Genomic DNA, 23,280 nt, shown 5'->3' with positions numbered 1-23,280 from the left:
TATAATTAACCTGCTCCAAGGTGTTACCCTGAACTCTCCGTGTCTCTCTGACACCCTGGCTGAACCTGAACGGATACAAACCAAACAGGTGCAGTCGCAGGAGTGACTAATTGCCATTCAGGGAGCAGATTACAAGCGAATCATGTTTAACCTCTGCTCTACTTGCTGCTCCTGCGTCCCTCTCATCAGTTTATTATACAGGTATACATCTGAGAGCCATACCATTTAAGATTCCTATACTCAGTGGGCCCCAGAGGTCAGGTTCTCTATTGGGATTAGGAGTTCGTGCTTGACACTAGGACTGACCAACCAGCCGGCATGCCAAATAGACAGATATTGTACAAGAGGCCGTACACTGAAAGATCTGGTGCACTGGCATTATGCTTCTAAAGATCCTACTCAATGATCCCACCAGTATCCATATTACATGGACATCAGTTGGGATCATCAGGCCACCGTACCAAGAATTGTATGAAGTGGAATAGCCATTATAAATATCTTAGCTATCCTCATAAAGCAATGGTTCCCCAAACTGTGAGAAGCAGTGGAAGTAGGAATAAAACTTAAGGCCAGTTAAGGTGAAAATTGAGGATAAATGGTTCTTTACTGGGTAGTGTAGCTTAGAGCCATGTTTTTAAGATTAAAATAGGAGGTAAGAGCCCAAGAGGTGGGATTCCAAGCAAATATTTGACAGCAAAGGGGAACCAGAACCCCCCAAAAAACTTCCCTAAGTTATAGGAGGACGAGCAATACTATTGATAAAACAGAAAGTGCAGGGTTATTTTTATTGCCCCTGGAGATGATTCAGATTAAAGGCAAAAGTTGAAGGTTGATTCCAGTCATATCTGAAGTCTCGGCTCATTGTTTCCATGGGTCGGAGAAGGAGCGTAAGCCTCAGGAAACAGTGCAAGTTATTAACCTCAAATAGGAAGGACAAACAATCAGTGCTTTGGCCCAAAGACACCATGTCCCCCTGAACTTTGCCTGGCCTCCTGCTACACAACTTGAACTGCCCTTTATGTCACTGCTTAGCAAGATAACGGCACTTGGTGGCCAGCTCTAATCTTCTCAGCCCTGTGTTTCCTGGCATTAAAGGGACGTTAGTCAGGCTAATTATGGATTCCAAAACAATAACTGTTTTATTCAGTTTTTCTCGCCGACAAAAACAAGGGCTACTTCTGTGACTTTCTTTCAAGTTGTTATTTAGTAAAGTCAAGCCTCATCTTTGGTTATTTGACCTTTGGGTCCCAGTGTTGGACTGGGGGGGTGTTGCCACCCCTCCAGGTCCCCAGATGGAAAGCCCCCTCTGGCCTATCTGCCATAGCCGTAACCCCCCATCTGGCCCCCTCATGCCTACCTTCTTCCCCTTGTGGTTGTGCCTGGGGCCAGGAAGGGAGATCGGAAGCCGCAAAAAAGGCTTTACATAGGGAACGCTGTTTCTTTGCATTCTGTAAATAAGATACCAGCAAATATTAAAAAAGAAATTATGACCATCTTATCACTTCTGTGGGAAGGGTACAATATGGCCATATGAGTTTACATGTACATCAGCCATTCATAGGAATTCACACCAACAGTGAACCCCATCCCAAAGAGCTTGCCAACACCTGTTGGCATCTGGAGGAGATGTGCTAAATGGTACTGCTAAATCTAATGGATCTTGTCTTTAATATGCATTATCTGGCCAAGAACCTCCTCCCCTTGGGCTATCAGGTGGATGTCATTGAAGGCAACAGGGATGGTTTTCAGGCATTTCTCTTCTATAAGTGATTACATAAATGATGATTACATAAAGGGTTGGGACTTGGAAGAGAACATGGTATTGTCCATCATGGCTTGACTCCTTGTTAATCTGTGTATCGCTTTGACCTATATTGTACAATATCTGTCATGGAGGCACCCTATAAATAATAAATATGCATAAAATGAAGGCACTCATAGGCTAAATTAACAATGTAAGGTTATTAAAGTACAAGTAACTGGATTGAAATTTTTAAGTGGTATAAACAGAAATAAAACCCCAGCTCAGATGTCCTTTAAGGGTGTTCTCGTTGGTCTCAAGTAAGTGTGTGCGAGAGATGATTTGCTTATCTGTAATAGTTTCCCTGTTTAGTTGCAGAGTTAAAAATTCGGGGCCCTATAGGAGCCTCCATTGTGCTCAGTGCTGCTGTGCAAACACATCGACCCGTCCAGAACTTTATCCCCCCCCCCTCAGCAATCCATCATTTTGCCTCTTTCGTGAACTTGGCTTTGTAACATGTCGTCTAATGAGGAATTTGGTTTCTCTTTGCACTTGTGTCTAATGTGCTTGCACAGATTAGCCCAGTCAGCTCTGGGATTCCCATCATTTCATTTTATCTGGGATTTATTAATTGCACAGAAATATCTGCCCTACATATTGCATGGACCAGTAATAAAAACCAGTGGCAAATACGGTGAAAAACCATGCACACGACCAATGCAAATGCCTGGTGGAACCCAAAACCTTCCCCGAACTTTGGTTGTTGAAAGGTGGCAGTAGTCTAGATGGGTTGAAGTTGCACCTCCAGGGATTTAGGCGGACAGAGAAGAGTGGTTCCGTTTTGGATCAATTGTATTGAAAAGTTGGGGCAGTAACATTCATATGGTGGGAGTTAGTCCCCAAAACTGCCACCATTATGGTTGTGCCCAGATAGAGAGGTATTGGCCCCAGAAGTAGATGGATCAGCCAATAATCTAGATGGAATCTGAACACCATAAATTACAATTTCTGCAAGATCCATAAAATCATTCGTGTTTTTCCTGTAGAATATAACAATATATGGTTAAAAGGTGAACAAAAGGTGGTGTATATTTACAGAGCCCAGAGCCGGATACTGAGGCCTCCGCAGCATCTGATATATAATTACACCATTGAAACATGAATGGAGCTTAGGCGATTGCAAGGTGAATGTTAGTTTATTTGTACAAGGGATTGCACCTGCTTGAGTGACCCGAGCCAAATTGTCTTTCCTACAGAAAACCGCTTCAGATCCATCTTTATTTCTGTGCTTGGCAACTGGAGAGCGAGTTATGTTTTTAGCCTCCCGTTATGGATGTGAGTGGGATAAATATGCATAATGTGACCACAGGCCATTCTGTGCACAATGTACAATATATGTTTCACTTTATTGCACCATTCATTCAGGAACTCTAACCTTAGCAGCAAATAATGTACCCCCTACTGTAAATTATAAGGATATTAGAGGGGTTCTGTGACCATATAAAGGCACAAGGCTGCAGGCTGAGTTATACAGGGAACTCTGAGTATCACTCATGTATTATAAGGAATAATGTACCCCCTACTGTAAATGATAAGGATATTAGAAGTCACTGAGGGGTTGATCTGTGACCATATAAAGGCACAAGGCTACAGGCTGAGTTATACAGGGAACTCTGAGTATCACTCATGTATTATAAGGGATAATGTACCCCCTACTGTAAATGATAAGGATATTAGAAGTCACTGAGGGGTTGTTCTGTGACCATATAAAGGCACAAGGCTGCAGGCTGAGTTATACAGGGAACTCTGAGTATCACTCATGTATTATAAGGGATAATGTACCCCCTACTGTAAATTATAAGGATATTAGAAGTCACTGAGGGGTTGATCTGTGACCATATAAAGGCACAAGGCTGCAGGCTGAGTTATACAGGGAACTCTGAGTATCACTCATGTATTATAAGGGATAATGTACCCCCTACTGTAAATGATAAGGATATTAGAAGTCACTGAGGGGTTGTTCTGTGACCATATAAAGGCACAAGGCTGCAGGCTGAGTTATACAGGGAACTCTGAGTATCACTCATGTATTATAAGGGATAATGTACCCCCTACTGTATATTATAATGATATCTATATAGGTAAATGCACAACAAAGCTGTGGTACTACACAGTGTCCCTGGCTGCACCTGCACATTTTGGTAGTGGTGGGGTTACTATACTGTACAGGCAGTTGTGTTGGGAGGGTTCTGTATTTTACAGGCGGCTGGGGGTTACTGTAAATACAGGCGGCTGGGGGTTACAGTAAATACAGGCGGCTGGGGGTTACAGTAAATACAGGCGGCTGGGGGTTACAGTAAAACAGGCGGCTGCTGTTTGCACTGAGCTAAAGGCAAAGTCAGGGACAAGTAAGTTAATTGCAGGTCAAACTCTAGTTTTGGCCCCCATCCAAGGTTAGTGAGGGGTCAGGCAGAGTTCTTGTCTGGTCTAGTTTTCCTTTCCACCCTTGTGTACACACACTGATTTTATTTATAACCGACCCCAGCAAGTGCTGAGCCTTATCAGGAGAAGGGGGGTCAGGACTCGGGGAGGCCGGCTGCTCTGTACTGAGCTGGAGAAAGTGATCCCACCCGGGTGTCCCTGGCTGTTTACTTGGGAAAGTCAGTGAGAATACTATGGGGCCACACAGAGTTCATGTTATCGGCTGCCTCTTATCTGCAGGATTAAGTTCAACAACTTTATCCACGTTGCAAGTTCAACAGAAAGTTCAACAACTTTATCCACGTTTCCTGCTCTGTTTCTCTGTCAGACTCAATGAGAGAGGCCCCAGCTCTTTATCTTCACAACCCCTCAGTGACTTCTAATATCCAGGGACTGAATACAACCTTTTGGGTAAAACGAGTGTCCATTCTGGGTAGAAAAAGAGCAAGCAGGGAAAAAGGTGATGGCAATGCATTGCAGCCCTGCTGCCTGGTGACATAAGGTAAAATGTATTACAGGTATGGGACCTGTTATCCAGAATGCTCAAGACCTGGGGCTTTCCTGATAACAGATCTTTCCTTAAAGGGATTCTGTCATCGGAAAACATGTTTTTTTCAAAACACATAAGTTAATAGAGCTACTCCAGCAGAATTCTGTGCTGAAATCCATTTCTCAAAAGAGCAAACAGATTTTTTTTATATTCAATTTTGAAATCTGACATGGGGCTAGACATTTTGTCAATTTCCCAGCTGCCCCTGGTCATGTGACTTGTGCCTGCACTTTAGGAGAGAAATGCTTTCTGGCAGGCTGCTGTTTTTCCTTCTCAATGTAACTGAATGTGTCTCAGTGGGACCTGGATTTTACTATTGAGTGTTGTTCTTAGATCTACCAGGCAGCTGTTATCTTGTGTTAGGGAGCTGCTATCTGGTTACCTTCCCTTTTGTTTGGCTGCTGGGGGGGGGGGAAAGGGAGGGGGTGATATCAGTCCAAGTTGCAGTACAGCAGTAAAGAGTGATTGAAGTTTATCAGAGCACAAGTCACATGACTTGGGGCAGCTGGGAAATTGACAAAATGTCTAGCCCCATGTCAGATTTCAAAATTGAATATAAAAAAATCTGTTTGATCTTTTGAGAAATGGGTTTCAGTGCAGAATTCTGCTGGAGCAGCACTATTAACTGATTCATTTTGAAAACATTTTTTTTCCCCATTTTTTTGGGTGACGGGTCCCCTTTAATAGCAGTTTTTTTTCTAGATTACATGATTCTTATGTTCTAGGTAAAACTTGTAACAAAAGCTATTTTCTTAGTTTGCCATGAAAGTTCCTTGTTCCTTAACAAAATTTATAATCAAAACGTAGTTTTGAAAAACACAGTTATACGTAGTGCTACACCAATTTGAAACCATTCTGCTACTGGTTTACTTTTCTCTGAAGCCAGTCAGGAAATTTTGGTGGGATTTAAGCAACTCTCCAACGTGTCTGTCCTCCTTCCAGATGTATCTGCTTATTGACTTGCTAGGGGCAGTTGTAGACAGCAGAACCCACAGTAAAGCTTCCTAGACTTAGTCAAGTTATTAAAAGTAGAGTATATGTGGTCTTCCCACAGGTATTCTCATTGTCTTCCTGCAAGTTTGGAACAGGGTCTACATGTATTTGACAGAACTCCCCCGGGTCTTTGGTTGACCCGCTGAATGAACCATCCACTAGTCTCATCATGTTCATTTTCCTCGTATTAGGGACCACCAGTTCAGTTTTTGCCACTGCCAATGCTTAGACAATGAGTAATTTACAATGAAGACCCCACCAGGGCACCATTTGGGCTTGGAAAACTCCACATATTTCTGGTACAAATGGTTAATCACCAAGTGTTTAAAGAGCAGGGTTGCTGATAAATTCATGTTCCATCCTCATTATCAATGGCACTGGAAAAACACATGATCTCATGGAAGGCTGACCTTTAGATGTTGTATCCTCATTCACTGAGGGCTTAACCTATAAAGCAATTGTCTGAAGCACCTCATGATTGCTTGGTGTTGACTGGTATCCATCTGTTCTCAAGGTTTTCCTGGGAGTCAATAGCATCCGTTTCTGCTCCAAATTGAAAGCTTCATTTAAATCAGTTTGGAATGTTAACAGAGTTGGGTGCTTTTATCTGTATCCATTAATGGAATCATAAGCTAATAAGAACTCATAGGCCAATAAGAACTTTTTTTTAAAGAGAGTTTTTAGGAAAGTTAGTGTCCAGATCACCTCAAGCAGTTGTCTTAAGAGAGGAAGTGTTCAGATGACATTAAGGGTGGTCTGAAAGGTCTCCGGCCAATAAGAAATTCTTTTTTTTTTTTTTTTTTTTAAAGAGAGTTTTTAGTAAAGTTAGTGTCCAGATCACCTCAAACAGTTGTCTTAGGAGAGGAGGTGGGAAAAGACAGTGTTCAGGAGAGATTCTTGAGATGACCTCAAATGTGGTCTGAGATGTTGGACAGTGTTTAGGAGATGTAGTGACCAGATGTCCTCAGGGGTGATCTGAGAGGTGGTAAAGGACAACGTTAAAGGGATCCTGTCAGCGGAAAACATGTTTTTTTCAAAACGCATCAGTTAATAGTGCTACTCCAGCAGAATTCTGCACTGAAATCCGTTTCTCAAAAGAGCAAACAGATCTTTTTATATTCAATTTTGAAATCTGACATGGGGCTAGACATATTGTCAATTTCCCAGCTGCCCCTGGTCATGTGACTTGTGCCTGCACTTTTGGAGAGAAATGCTTTCTGGCAGGCTTTTTCCTTCTCAATGTAACTGAATGTGTCTCAGTGGGACCTGGATTTTACTATTGAGTGTTGTTCTTAGATCTACCAGGCAGCTGTTATCTTGTGTTAGGGAGCTGCTATCTGGTTACCTTCCCATTGTTCTTTTGTTTGGCTGCTGGGGGGGAAAGGGAGGGGGTGATATCACTCCAACTTGCAGTACAGCAGTAAAGAGTGATTGAAGTTTATCAGAGCACAAGTCACATGACTTGGGGCAGCTGGGAAATTGACATGTTTAGCCCCATGTCAGATTTCAAAATTGAATATAAAAAAAATCTGTTTGCTCTTTTGAGAAATGGATTTCAGTGCAGAGTTCTGCTGTAGCAACACTATTAACCGATTCAATTTGAAATTTTTTTTTCCCCATGACAGTATCCCTTTAAGGAGTGTCCAGATAACCTCTCAGAGTGATCTCAGAGGAAAAGACTCTGTTCAAGAACAGTGCAAAGATAGCCTCAAGCAAGGTGGCAAAGGACAACATTCAGGAGAGGTAGTATTCAGATGTCCTAAAGGGGTAGTCTGAGAGGTGAGATAGGGCATCATTTAGGAGATATTAATAGCAGTGTTTTGATGGAAGCAGAGAGGCAGGTGATCATAGCACTCATGAGGGTAATTTGGAGAAAGTGGGGATGCTTGGATGGATGTCATATGGGACAGGTTTAAATAAATTGGCAAAACAAGTTGCAGCAGAAAAGAGTTGAGTTATAGACGTGTGTGGAAGCCAGTGAAAATGTTATTGGTACATGTAACCTGACTTTCAGCCAATCATTGGTTGCTTTGGCAAGGCTATTAGGATATTTAATGATAAAAGCAAATATAGAGGCAAATTTATTTATAACCAATGACCATGCTTAGGGGCTTGCCTTCCATCCCTCGCTAGGTTCCCCCACTACCCCTGTACTATAGCAAGATAATTGTGGCATCGGGTTTTTAAGTTGCATCCTAAGTAATTAACAATAGACGTTTAGCACTCTGTAAGGACTTTTCATTGATCTCTTGTCTAACCTCCGGGGTTTGTGGCTCTGAGATCATTAATGGAAAACACCTAAAATCTCATGTTGGTGTTCTGCACTTGTAATGCCTTCTTTGCCTTGGGACTATACATAAGACAGGCTCACATAATGCATTGATGTCCCACTACTGATAACAGTCGGAGTAGAGTGCTCTGAATCTTGCTTGAGAAAGGAGTTTCATCACCGTTTGGTGCTTTATATGTAGACCCCTTTCGCTTTCCATCTGAAATAAATTCGGCCATTTAATGAGATTTCTGTCTATCCTGCTACATTATATACAGTCTGAAATATTAGCAGCCTCCTACCTGTGTATTTAATAAGTGATATTTCCAAATTTTTCAAATGTATTTATACCGACAATATGAACCATTTCAAGTTTGCACTTCTGCAGTTTGTATTCATCAGCGGGGGAAAAGAGGGCAAACCGCAAGGGTGACCCTCATTTCAGATGTTGTGTACAAGCAAAAGACATGAACAGCAGCAAGGCTATAACCTACGTACTTACTCATGTTGAGCAAAGAGGGGGGGAAAGCTCTTTGATGTGTGACCTATGGAAAGGAACCTACGCTTCTGACTTAAGTACCTTGATGTAATTTTGATTAATGAGGTATTTAATGATCTACATGCTGGAGAGTCCATAGCGCTCAAGGTTCCTTGTTAACATCCAATCTCCTCCTCGTCTCTCGCACTCTTGCACTGTTTTGGGAACATGAGTTCTGCCGTTGACATCACCACATTCAGATTTCATTCGTAAACCTTTAAATGAAAAGAAAAAGCTGAGTTCCAGAAAATCATAATTTCCTCCATTTTTTTTTACTTTCTGTAAGTTTGGCTGAAAGCAAAGGTAAAAAGCTCCATTGTTCCGTTGTTATTAGGTGGTTTGTGATGTAATGTCTTGCACTCCCTCGTAGATTTAAAGCAGTTTTTAGCCAGTCTGCCCATGGCACTCTATAGGTTCTCTTCACATATGTACAAACCTTTCAAAAAATAATGAAAAAGATAGGCAGGAGCTTGAGTAGACCTTGTGTCTCGAGACAAAGCTGTTGCTTTGCTGTGGTAGTTCTTTGAACAATTTATATCTGTAGTACAATAGTTCAGACCAGAATAAGTCATGGTTTTTCTCCAAAGTGAAATGGGCTTAGAGTGAATAGTCGTGTTCGAAAGATCCAGTCTGAAGGGCAGTTATATACTAATTTGGGTAGAATACATATTGCTCTCCTAGATAGTCCATGGCCATCCAGCTATGTTTCCATATGCCTCGACTTTGGGTTTTCTTGGAACTATGGCCATTCAGCTATGTTTCCATATGCCTCAAACTTGAGTTTTCTTGGGATTATAGTCAATCAGCTATGTTTCAAAATGCCTCAACCTTGGATTTTCTTGGAACTAAGGCCATTCACCTATGTTCCCATGTACCTCAACCTTGGGTTTTCTTGGAACTATGGCCATTCAGCGATGATTCCATATGCCTCAAACTTGGATTTTCTTGGAACTAGGGCCATTCAGCTATGTTATGGGGCATATGGGATGACTTTGACGTAGTTGGCCAGCTTAAATATATTGATAATGGGTTGAGTGCAGAGGACTCTATATATTTTGTGGTCACAGCCTCATTGCACCCCCGCCTAATGGTTTTTAAAATGAGTGGTGAGCACAACTTTCCCTTGTTCATTCAGCTATATTCCCATGTGCCTCAACCTTGTGTTTTCTTGGGACTATGGCCAATCAGCGATGATTCCATATGCCTTAAACTTGGATTTTCTTGGAACTAAGGTCATTCAGCTATGTTCCCATGTGCCTCAACCTTTGGTTTTCTTGGTACTATGGCTATTCAGCTATGTTATGAGGCATATGGGATGACTTTGACGTAATTGGCCAGCTTAAATATATTGATAATGGGTTGAGTGCAGAGGACTCTATGTATTTTGTGGTCACAGCCTCATTGCACTCCCGCCTAATGGTTTTTAAAATGAGTGGTGAGCACAACTTTCCCTTGTTCATTCAGCTATGTTTCCATATGCCTCAAACTTGGATTTTCTTGGAACTAAGGCCATTCAGCTATGTTTCCATATGCTTCAACCTTACTGTGAGCTAATGACTTGATTTTAGGCCTCAAGTTGGGAACTTAAATCGTATATACGTGACAAAGTCTGTTTTAGAGGATAGTCAAGACTGGGTGGATCATCCATGATCTGTCATTGCAACACATTTCTTTGGTTAACCAAAGCTACTTTCTGATTGGTTCCATTGTGTTTCTGCTACACTGGCTGATCTAGGCTGTTCATGTGTACATATGTCTATTGCACCTGAGTTTAATGGGTAACACATGACCAAAGGGGCCCTTAGGCAGCAAACATAAACATGTGGCTTATGGTGTCCATCAAGATCACTGCTGTCTGACTGCATTTCCATGCCGAGAGCAACTTTTGAAAAATAAAAATGTTGGGTATTTGGCAAAGTAATGTTTGTCCTGTGCCTTTGGCATATACCCCAGAGTGCAACACAAGAATGTGCAATTATCGGAATTTTGTAAATACTACTGCGGTGCATTGTGCCATAATAATAGCACAGGAGCCAGCCACTCTCACAATGCTCTCAGTTTAATACATAGGGGGTTTTTATTTTGTTTCCAGGTCTTTGTTCTACCATGAGGCCATCCAGAGTTTAGCACGCATGGATATCCCATTATTTCCTCTCCTGAATCAGCTGCTATAAATAGTTGTATTATGGCAGATTGTAGAGCAAATCCACATCAGTTCAGACAAGTGGATAAAGAATAAACATGCAGAGGTTACTGGGACATAACTGTACCGTCACAGGGAACTTCCTCTTGTACTTTTTATACATTACCACAGTTCTCATTCCTAAAAGCTTCGTGCAACCAATACACCGAAAGGTTAAAGACTTTGCACAACGGAAATTATTATTCCCCAGAGTGGCACCTGCTTAGGAATAGAAATATACTGACCAGCTTGTGATTGGCCACTCATAAAAGTTATTAATTGGTTAATGTGACTTTAAACGGATGGTTCACCTTCAAAAACTTTTCAGATAGTTCACCAGAAATAAAAACGATATGTACCATCACTCCCTACTACACCTGCTATCCCACAGTCAGACTCCCTTCCCAGAGACTATTATCCACTGTTACTATAGACACCATCTCTCCCTACTATACCTGCTATCCCACAGTCACACTCCCTTCCCAGAGACTATTATCCACTGTTACTATAGACACCATCTCTCCCTACTATACCTGCTATCCCACAGTCACACTCCCTTCCCAGAGACTATTATCCACTGTTACTATAGACACAATCTCTCCCTACTATACCTGCTATCCCACAGTCACAGTCCCTTCCCAGAGACAATTATCCACTGTTACTATAGGCACCATCTCTCCCTACTATACCTGCTATCCCACAGTCACACTCCCTTCCCAGAGACTATTATCCACTGTTACTATAGGCACCATCTCTCCCTACTATACCTGCTATCCCACAGTCACACTCCCTTCCCAGAGACTATTATCCACTGTTACTATAGGCACCATCTCTCCCTACTATACCTGCTATCCCACAGTCACACTCCCTTCCCAGAGACTATTATCCACTGTTACTATAGACACATCTCTCCCTACTATACCTGCTATCCCACAGTCACACTCCCTTCCCAGAGACTATTATCCACTGTTACTATAGACACCATCTCTCCCTACTATACCTGCTATCCCACAGTCACACTCCCTTCCCAGAGACTATTATCCACTGTTACTATAGGCACCATCTCTCCCTACTATACCTGCTATCCCACAGTCACACTCCCTTCCCAGAGACTATTATCCACTGTTACTATAGACACCATCTCTCCCTACTATACCTGCTATCCCACAGTCACACTACCTTCCCAGAGACTATTATCCCACTGTTACTATAGACACATCTCTCCCTACTATACCTGCTATCCCACAGTCACACTCCCTTCCCAGATACTGTTACCTTTGGGGTCTGTTGTTTTCACCACTATACAAACCCTCCACAGAGAGTCAGTTGAGTAATGTAAAGAGAATACATAGTGTAATTAATCACACATTTGGCAATATATGAAATCCAAATGAACACAGTCCATATAATTGTGCTAAGGCTGAGTGGTATTTATATGACAAATGCCAGGATTGTATTATAATATTTATGCCAGAAACGAAAAGTTCTTTATAAGACCTTAATTCTTATTGTATTATTCGTATGACATATGCAACATATTTGGCAGTCCTGTGCTATAAATTGGTGTATACATTGAATATACAGATATACATACAAAGCAGCCAATATTAATACATTGTCTCAGGATTATGGGTAATGGAGCTCCTGTTCCAAATGTTCTTGGTTACAACCCCCAGCAGTTTTGAGAGTTACTTATACAGCTTTAGTCTAAGCCTACTGGAGTGGTTATAAATGGTCACAAATAAATATAAAAGGTTTTTAAAATATTAGAAATGTGAGTTGTGACAATTATTTGGCCGTCACCTGTTACATTAGTGAGACTAGTTTTATGCAGCCCTGTTTAGTGTGAGTCTGAGTATGAGTCTGAGTGTGAGCGAATGGTTAGAAATTCCCGGAGCGGTCTCTGCGCTGTGTCGCCTGCCCATGTTGTCAGACTGTTTATATACAAATTCCATGAGAACAAAGATGGAGGCTGCCAAAGCTGGGCTTGATTACTCATTCCTGTGGAGCCTACTTTTACTTTCTGTTGGAATGCTTTTAAAGGGGAATTTTCATACTGGGAAACACCATGGCAGCTTCCACACATCTGTTCTAATATACAGAGAAGGAATGTTCTGGACAAACCATACCCTATACCCTCATACTTTACTGTCTAAGGGAATCAATATGGCACCTCCCTCCTCCCATATGTATAAATACAAATATACAGAGAAGGAATGTTCTGGGCACACAATAAACTATACCCTCATACTGTACTGTCTAAGGGAATCAATATGGCACCTCCTCCTCCCATATGTATGAATACAAATATACAGAGAAGGAATGTTCTGGGCACACAATAAGCTATACCCTCATACTGTACTGTCTAAGGGAATCAATATGGCACCTCCCTCCTCCCATATGTATAAATACAAATATACAGAGAAGGAATGTTCTGGGCACACAATAAGCTATACCCTCATACTTTACTGTCTAAGGGAATCAATATGGCACCTCCCTCCTCCCATATGTATAAATACAAATATACAGAGAAGGAATGTTCTGGGCACACAATAAGCTATACCCTCATACTATACTGTCTAAGGGAATCAATATGGCACCTCCTCCTCCCATATGTATAAATACAAATATACAGAGAAGGAATGTTCTGGGCACACAATAAGCTATACCCTCATACTGTACTGTCTAAGAGAGTATGACAGTGAGCAATAAGTAACTAGACAGAAGGAATAGTGTGATGTGCAGTAAAAAGTCCTCTCCCGTATTTGTTGGCTTTATGACGGGGCAGTAAAGTGAAGTGGTTGTCGTGAGTCGGGGCTGCACGGGAGCAGTAGCTGCGGGTTTATCACAGGGTCAGTGCTGTCAGGGAGAGGGTTGATGGAGAGGTGAAGGCAGAACAGTCACATACAGTAAATACAAAACTCGACTATTTTTCTTTCTCTTTTCCCCCTTCTGTCTGACTCAGTGAATTCCCTCCCATACACACAGGTGCAGCACCCGCAGCAGCGGAAAAATGCGATGGTGCAAAGTATTGTCATTAGCAGCAGCGCTAACCTTGTATTGCCCCCGATAATGAGCTTCCCTTACATCTCCTGCTGCTCCTTTATATATAAAATACACTCCTGTGTCTGCGCTCTCCCCTCCTGCTGCAACATCAGCACTAGTCAATATGTAACAATATAAACATTTATTTCTAATACTTTGTCGTTTTGTAAGTGTAACAAGGAAACAAAATATCCATTCCCAGATTGGTTTTCAGAGAGTTTGGCTATTTTTTTTTACTCTAGAGCCCGGCACATGTTTAGCTTCACAGTATCCACTTGGGACCTGGGTTTTTCCTCATCTTTCCATAGTTTGGATACTTTGTCTCCTCCTGTAAACATTAAATAAACCCAATAGGCTGGTTCTGCCTCCAATAAGGATTAATTATATCTAGGGATGCACCGAATCCACTTTTTTGGATTCGGCCGAACCGAATCCGAACCCTAATTTGCATATGCAAATTAGGGGTGGTAAGGGGAAAACATTTTTTACTTCCTTGTTTTCTAACAAAAAGTCATGCAATTTCCCTCCCGCCCCTAATTTGCATATGCAAATTAGGATTCGGCTGGGCAGAAGGATTCGGGCCGAATCCGAATCCTGCTGAAAAAGGCCGAATCCCGAACCGAATCCTGGATTCGGTGCATCCCTAATTATATCTTAGTTGGGATCAAGTACAAGCGACTGTTTTATTATTACACAGAAAAAGGAAATTATTTCAAAAAATTTTAATTATTTGATTAAAAAGGGAGAAGGCCTTTCTGTAATTCAGAGCTTTCTGGATAACGGATTTTCAGTTAACAGGTGCCATCCACAAGTACTAAAGCGCAGCAGATTAAAACGTATCTTTTATTAAATACTAAAACTCCCATTATACGTTTTTCAGCAGACCTGGGAAATGTAAAATCCGGGAAATTTGTTAAAGCAACTTTTTGTTCAAGTATTGATTTTTACTGATTAATAACAAGGGTTAAACATTGCAGCATAAATGTTACATTATGGGCGGGCTCTCTGTCAGTCACATACACAACCCAAAGCAATAAGTGATTGGTGCAGGACTGGATAAGGGGCAGACTCATTGCAATTAACCATTTACAGGCAGAACCAAAATATACATCAGGTTAGTATGTTACACCTCATTATTTCACTAATAACAACATTCACAGAGGACAAACAGAAGTTTTTGGGAACAGCAGGATAAAATGTTTATGTAAATAAAACATGACTTAAAATCAGGGAAATGTACCCATTGAAATGCGTTCTAAACTGGTGGGACCACAAATAAAAAATGTAAAATGCAGGAAAACGCTAAATCAGGGGACTTAAAATTGAGCTTTCACTGTAGACTTAAATATTGTACAGGTCAGTGTTTGGTCCACGTCTAAAGCTCCCCATAGATGCGACGATTCTTCTTGCCGAACGACTGATTTTAGTGAAGTCCGACCAATCCTTTGAAATTATCGTGCGGTTAGTGGGATTCGAACGATCGTACATCTTACGATTTTTCAGGCCGACATCTGTTAGGAAATTGATCGACCAGGTCAAAAAATCTTTCTGGGTCCCAGTGCAATGTATCTATGTCTGCAGCGCCAAGCAGCTCCCCTTTGTTTTCCTGCCAAATTGGTTGATGGTAAATTCGTACGATCGTTCCGAGAAGATCGTGGTCTCACGATGAGGATCGGATCTTTCAAAAAACATCTATGGCCAGCTTTAGACCTAAAAGCAACCAGACCAGAAAATATTGGGAATTAGCATTCATTCCAATCAGGTTCGGACTGGGCCGATGGGATGCCGGGAAAAAACCCGGTGGGCCCCGCCGACCCAGACCTGCTCCCTGCAACTCCCTCTCCTTGGGCTCACTATAAAGAGGTGCGCACACTTGAGTGCTAGAGATAGAGGAGTGCAGAGACTGGAGGGCCCGGGGGATGGTGTGGGGGCCCCTGAGGCTGCAGGCCTGGTGGGCCCTGGGCCCCCCAGTCTGACACTGGTAATAATATATACGACAGAAAATGTTTTTTTTTGCCATATTGAAATAAATTTTTTGCAGCAGTTTTATAAAAACATGTGCAAAGTGCGGAAATTCATTGCAAATCCATGTCTAGCGAATACATTCGCCCATCACTATGCAGAAGGTCTCAACAAAGTGCTTCTGTTACCACGGCCCTTTCTTAATATAATATTTGCCTCCATGTCCTGCTGCTGCTGCCGCCGCCGTATTTTGACATTTTGTAGGAGTGAGTGACGGGGACTTCCATTCACCCGGAGAGTGCAGTGGTTCTGCTCAGCAATGTTAATCCCGCACTCAAATAGGATTTTGATAAATACATTTTTCTCCGAGTGTGTGTCCTGTCATGTTTGATGTATAGGACCGGAGTCTTGGAGACGGCAAGTTTTGAAAGAATTGATGGTATTTGCATATTTCTCTTTTGGAATCTTCCCCAGAAGGCACAGACTGAACTTTCCCATGTCCCATGACCCGCTCCGTGCCTCTGCGCTTCACTTTTATTCTCCTTTTCAGATTTTGATTTCTCTTGCTCGGAAGGGTGAAAAGTTAAAGTGTGGTGTTCCGGAGAGCGAGAGGCAGGTGGCGTTAAAATGGTTTGTTGTATGTTTAGACTTCTACAGCAGCCTATTATGGGGAGATAGAGCCACAAAAACCACATCAGAACTATGTGCCCTGTTTCTTTTGGGCTTTTGTTCCTCGTTTTTTTGTCTGTGGGTTTTAGGAAACAAACGTCCGTAAAGACACTGTTTTCTTTCGATTTTGCGTTCAGTGCTGCTATACAGCGTGAGAAAAGGCTTTTCTGTAACTTCTAGTACGGCCGTGTGTCAAACGGGTATCGTAATTGCACAGAAAAAAGCATTTTTCACTACAGAGTCCTTGTGTCCATTGGTATGTGTTGCAGTATAGTTAAAAGCAACCTTGTGCTTGGTGCACAGGTTCATTGGTTTTGGTGCTCCGCAGAGGTGGTCACTGAAGGTGACAGGTCTCTCCTACTGATATCTGGCCAAAAAAGAGCCAGATATCAATCAGACAGGTTTGGTTTTTCCAGCGATCGAGGATTGCATCAGCTAGTTGATGCCATCATCATCCTGTAGGCACTTATTCCCATTGTTGTAATCCGATGGTTTGGCTCTAGGGCTGAATGATGGGATTACTCACCAAACAAATGGATCTTGTATTGTATGGCCACCTTAAAGCTGGCCATAGACGCAAAGATCTGATCGTACGAATCGAGGATTTTAGGAACGTGTTTGGAGAGTCCCGACATTTTTCATCGGGCGGAGATCGGTCGTTTGGTCGATCGGCTGCCGATATCTCTGCGTTTATTGCCGATCGTACGATTTTCAGTGGGAGACTGTCACCAGCTTTGGTTGGACATAGATATCGTACGATTACTGTCAGGGGCAGAACATTGCTGATCTGTTCTTTAACTAATCTGACTTGTAAGACTTTGATCTGAATGGTTAGTGGCGGGTCCGGAGATGGGAAAGTCCGATCGTATGATGATTCATACGATCGGATCTTTGCATCTATGGCCAGCTTAAGCTAGGTTAGGACCTAATTGGCATGGTGGTGATTATTATGGTTCAATAAAGTTAACCAAATATGAGACATAGGTGATTGGGAGAGGAAGCGGCAACCAAAACAAAGACCAAGCCCACTTTGGTCTATAAAATGTCCCTTTTGCTGAACCATAGAGTCAAATTACATTTACAGGAGGGTCAGTTGGAAATATTTACTAGCAGTTAGCTGCTGTACTAAGGAACTTGCACTTCAGTCCTGTGCAACAGCAAGAAGAAGAGACAGGCAATAAATATGTTGTCCATAGATCGCATGTCCTATTAACCATAATGCTAAGCAATTTAGGTAATAACTTTGCAACATGAACAGTCTGGAGTACGGGGTTGCACAGGCCTCTTCTTTGGGAATCGACAATCGTAACATATTAGACTTTTTATATGGGGGAGAGGTTTTCTGTCCATAGTTAATAGGCCCTTGAGTACATGTCTGGAAGCTTGATTCATGTGTTATGTTTTCTTTATATACAGCTTGGGCAGGCATGTACTAGTAAATCACCTGATGGCTTCCCTGATTAATATCAAATGCCCAATGGTTGCCCCTTGGCATTAGTTATATAATAAGGTGAATAGTGACATTAACATGGACCTCAATCATTAGGATACAACAATTCTGGTGTCTTCTAATGTTATTCCTCAAAGGTTCATCCTCTACTCAACTGTAGAAGCTGTAGTGATGCCTATGGAGATGGAGAAATTCTTTTAAGTTCTTAAATATACCCCTCCTGCTTTGCTCTCAAAACTATTGCCATTAGGTTTTGACCTTTCTTATTGAACCTTGGGTGACCTATAGCATTGCTGCAGGAGATCATCCTTCCCTTCGCACCATAGCTAAGCTCCATTACTCTCCGTAGACTGTTTATGTTCATGATGTTGTGCCTGTGCTGCAAAAAGAGATCACTTTCATCCATAACTTTCATCTAACACCTCAGACACTTTACCTGAAAATGGAATCCTGCTGCCCTGAGGTCATAAGTCAAATCTTAGAAACACTTTAATACATGGTCTTGTCATCATGTTCTCTGCTTTATCAGCCACTTTCCTTCAGAAGAGGAATCTCTGTATTATTTTTTGGGGATTTTGGAAAAGACCATAACGACGTCCTGGGTACACTAACTAGTTTTGTGTTCACTGTGCAGCTTAAGTCAGACTAACTTACGTGGCTTGTTGGGCAAACCAATAAAGTGTAGCCTTTCTGTGAATGTGTGTCCTGTGCACGTGATACTTGGCACCCCTCAAGGGTGAATTTCTGATTGTAAATTCCCCTGATTCTCATTTAATGTTTTCTTGTTGTTCTTCGGTACGATGGGGACTTACTGGAAGGTAACTCAGGATAACTGGTTTGTACAAAAATGATTCTACAGCTTTGGCCAAGGGGCATTCTGCTGGTGAACCTGTTACCTTTTTTTACAGAACAGCTCGATTGATTTTGTGAATTCACAGATAATGTTTCCGAGAGAGTTGGCAACTAGCCATAGCCAGAGTGTGATAGCTGCTATTTAAAGCTTATTTTTGTTTCAGAAAGCTCCTTGCGGCAAAACAGGTTGAGGGCTTCAAAGTTAATCAACTAGACATGGTGGGAACAAACAGCTGTCAAGAAGGGTGTGATGAGATGGCTAATATTTTCTTGCAAAGTCTTACTCCAAGTCTGAGCTATGGAAGGCAGGATTCATGTTCCACCTGCCCCCTCCCCCATTCTCAGCATTGAATATACTTTTTTTGGTCAAGATGCAGTTGAGTGATACTTACAATAACTTGACCTTCCCTGTATAGTACTAACAAGCGTTTGAACTTGTACTCAATTTTTCATTCTCATTCAAAAAAATCAATGTGACGACTCTTCGAGCAGAGATGTCCAACGTTTTTCTTTTTGATCTTCCCTTTTTAGTGCAGATGAATAATTCACAGATGAATGCTGGGTGCTCTTGGGTGTTCTTATTAGACATGATTTGAAGACTGTGCAAGTAGAATTAAAAAACAGATTTTACAAAGCTCAGACAAGATGGCAGAGAAGAGGCCACCTCTTTTCTGCCACCAGTGTGACCCATAACCAAAAAAGGTTACAATGACCAATCAAATTATGTTTCAGCCACTTTGTAGAAGAAACATTAATCATGGCGGCCCTATATGGCAAATATAAATGTACGATATTGCCATTTAGCCACTGGTTAAAAAAAATAATGGTGCCAAGGGCCCCCATGAAAGTAAATAGAAATGGTGGTCAGGGATTAAACAAAAAGACCATTCGTGGTCAGTGGAAAATTACCTTTAAAATTTGGCAGATGGGTTTCTTCCTCTCTGGTGACAGCAACTTCTTCATTCTTTTCTGCGGCTCCTTTCAGTGGCTTGGGTTTTTTCATTGGCCCAATTAACAATAAATAGAGCTGCCTATCGGGCATATGCCTGTCTGGACCTGTGGTAGAACATTAGACGATTTCATTTGAGAACCTCAGAAGTCATATTTTCCTTTCCTTCTGTGGTGTTAGAAAGCAAGGGGATTTGGTCCAGTGTTCCATCAATGTCAATAAAAGTCAAGCTTGAGGTTATGCTTTGAGTTCCAGTGCCTATTAACTGTGGGTTATTATAATTAAACTGGCCGCGTAAGGAGCACTATATGGCTGATTCAGTTAATGCCTTTAAGAATGGCTTGGATGATTTTTTGGACAGACATAATACAAAGGCTATTGTGATACTAAGCTCTATAGTTAGTATAGATATGGGTATATAGAATTTTAATTAAAAGTAGGGAGGGGTGTGTGTATGGATGATGGGTTTTCATTTGGAGGGGTTGAACTTGATGGACTTTGTCTTTTTCCAACCCAATTTAACTATGTAACTATGTAACTATGTATATTAAGAGGCCCATTTATCAAATGTCGAATTTGAATATACTCACACTTCGACTGGGAGAATATTTAAGAAACAATTTGAATATCTAATATTCGATCAAATGGTTCAGACCCAAAAATGCAAATCTTATTAGATTCGTACAAATTGAGTTTTTCTAATGAAAAAAAAAGGTTAACATCTCCCAATGGCTCAATGGACCTCTGCCATTGACTTGTACATGAACTCGCCAGGTTTTAGGTGGCAAATATTCGAATTAGGACTGTTTCCATGGTCAAGTTATGAAAAATCTCACATTCGAATTTATGATCTATATTGTTGGAACGATGTTGGCAGAAGGGATTTAGGAGGATTAAAATTAGAATGTGTGACTTTTGAAACTCTAAAATTCTAATTTACTATTCTAACCTTTGATAAATCTGCCCCTAATTGTCTCCAAAATTATAAAGTAATGCATGAAAACTTTGATTTAAAATTTATTTACAGAAATGTTTTTTTAGATTTTTGTTAATGTTTTTGGGTGTCTTGAATTTTGAAATCGGCGTCCATCATTTTTTAATGTGGATGTTGAGATTTGTGGTTGAGTAAACCCTGAAGGTTTGGGCCTGTCCTTCCTAAAGGAGTCTTTGCAGTGCTGTTACAGCAACATTCTTGACCCTGAGGAAGTCTTTCTCCTGCTCATTGCTCAAACAATGCATTATGCTGTATTTATAATGGGATTTATTGTTAATTTTAAAACCAACCTTAATTTTTATAGAAAAGAATGACTATATCCGAAAAGTTAAATTCTCTCCAAAACTGAATACAAGCCCTCCATTTCATCCAGACATTTGTCTGATGATTATACCTGCCCAATGTGGCTCACTTTGGCAAAACCATTGGGTCTTCGTGTATAAATGTAGCTGTAGGGGTTTTTCTTAACTGTTTGTAATAAACTCAGTCCTTGAGTAGGCAAAACATGTGATTATTAAACAAAAACAAAGGAACTTGCATATCTCCACAACCCCTCACTTTGTTTTCTTTGCTTTGTTACCGAGCTCGTTCTACTCGTACACAGTTTAAGGCAGTGAATTTTTGTTGTAATCCATTGAATGGTTACACTTGAGCTGCATCTGTCAGTATAACTGAGCCTTTGCATGTTGTTTGTTCTGTAAACTCACGTATTTTTCTTCTTTCCCACAGCTATTAGACCTTTTCATCAAATGGGATTGGTCCACTTACCTGGCTGATTATGGGCAACCTACATGCAAGTACCTACGAGTCAACCCCACTACAGCCCTCATCTTATTGGAAAAGTGAGTCAGCTTGAATCACCATAAATTCTTACTCTCTTATTACTTCACATTTTTTCCCCTCTACAAATCCCTATTTATTTAACCATTTACCATAATTGGAGATGCCCGTCAAGTATTGAATTTCTTGTGCCAGGACTTTTGCCCTACAATTACGATCTTTCCTGGAAAACATGTTTCCAATAAAGATCGTTATTGTGGCTCGTCTCCCAAAGAATAAAGGATGAAAATGTGTTTTGTACGACAATATCAGAGCGTGTATGACCACCTTTAGATGCAAATTTATCTCATTTGGACAGTAACACCAGTAGAGCTGCTGCCTAGTATATCATAACCATTTGTAACGGGTTTATGCCGTTATTTACCGTATATACTCGAGTATAAGCCGACCAGAGTATAAGACGAAAACTGGGAAAAATGTATTGACTTGAGTATAAGCCTAGGGTGAGAAATAAATTTTAGGACATGGCCAATTTAAAGCTTTAAAGTTGCTGCTTACTCACTGATCTGAAGCATGCAGTGACTCCTCCATGCTGCCCATACTTCTCCCCCCCCTCGCTTGATTTGCTTCCTTAGCCCTCAGTCCCTCCCCTCTCAGCTCTTGTCACTCAGTCCTCCCTCTTCTGGCGCTACCTTTTCTCCACAGATTGAACCATGCTTCGCCTCTCTTCTTTCTGACAGGCGCCATATTTAAAAAGTATAACTTCAGAGCTGCAGCCCCTCCCGCAACTATGCGGAAGGAAGCAGGGCACCTCACAAAGGGAGAAGACGCGCGCATCCGCTCCCTGTACAGGTGCGCACTCGTATCAGAGTGAGCGCGCACCTCGTCCAACTGTCATCTCGAGTGCTCCTCTTCCAAACTCTCGCATGCTCCTATTTAAAATAATGCGCACACATTTTCCCCAAATCTCCTGCGCACTATGCAGAAGAGAAAGGGGAAGGGCTGAGGAGGGCGAGTACTGAGTGACGAGAGGGGGGGGGGCTACGGAAGCAGAATCAAGCCACGAGGGGGGGGGGGGAAGTATGGGCAGCACGGAGGCACTGCACACTTCAATCAGTGAGTTAGCAGCAACTTTTTTAGCTGACTTGAGTATAAGCCGAGGTAGACGTTTTCAGCACATTTTGGGTGCTGAAAAACTCGGCTTATACTCAAGTATATACGGTAGGTGATCAGATCATTCATAGATACACAATTCCTTCTTAATACCACTACTTGGAGTTGTCCTCTAGTTTTCCTGCATCTTTTTGCATTTGGTTGGGCTTCTTATTGCTTAATTTGACTTCAACTTTTCTTTTCCATGTATATTTCTCTCAATATTTCCATCTATAAAAGGATCTATCGGGTGTAAGTATGACTGCATAAGCGTTGCTCTGTGTTTTTAAGGCTTTTACATTTTGAATTATTCCTAATAATGCCACAGATTTTTTTTAATCAAATGACCAAGATCTGTGTCCTCAATTGTCCGGATTACTGACTCAGTACTAAACCTTTGTCCCCATACTAATCCTTACAGCAGTGTGGGTTTTCGTTTCTGCACCCTTGTGATGCTTATAGTGAGTGTTCAATGCAGTAAAATGTAACATTTTCAAGTTGTTTTATGCCAAGCATGCAAATAAGATTGGGAGTATCTAGTGTTGTACTTAAATCTCTTAATTTCTAGTGTTTCTGCAATAATTCTACCATTTATCTTCCTGATGTGTTTGTATTACACACATAGCCCAGCTTTCTCTTTAAGGACCTTGGATGAGTAATGAATAATTTAATG

The 23,280-nt window shown here is 41.4% G+C and overlaps 1 protein-coding gene across 4 annotated transcripts in view; it reads left to right on the top strand.

The window, feature by feature from the left end:
- Positions 1-23,280, top strand: part of exoc6b.S (exocyst complex component 6B S homeolog) — a 105,813-nt gene that overhangs the window by 78,257 nt on the left and 4,276 nt on the right. For 2 of the 4 annotated variants that reach the window (XM_018242964.2, XM_018242966.2), the window contains 2 exons: positions 21,405-21,517; positions 22,848-22,859. In XM_018242964.2, coding sequence (XP_018098453.1) covers positions 21,405-21,517; positions 22,848-22,859 — 125 coding nt within the window. The remainder of the gene's footprint in view (positions 1-21,404; positions 21,518-22,847; positions 22,860-23,280) is intronic. The other 2 variants (XM_018242965.2, XM_018242967.2) reach the window with 1 other exon arrangement.

Source organism: Xenopus laevis, chromosome 1S (assembly GCF_017654675.1).
Source record: "Xenopus laevis strain J_2021 chromosome 1S, Xenopus_laevis_v10.1, whole genome shotgun sequence".
NCBI lineage: Eukaryota > Metazoa > Chordata > Amphibia > Anura > Pipidae > Xenopus > Xenopus laevis.
The sequence above is the reverse complement of the archived record's forward strand: the minus strand, read 5'-3'. Positions and strand labels throughout refer to the sequence as shown.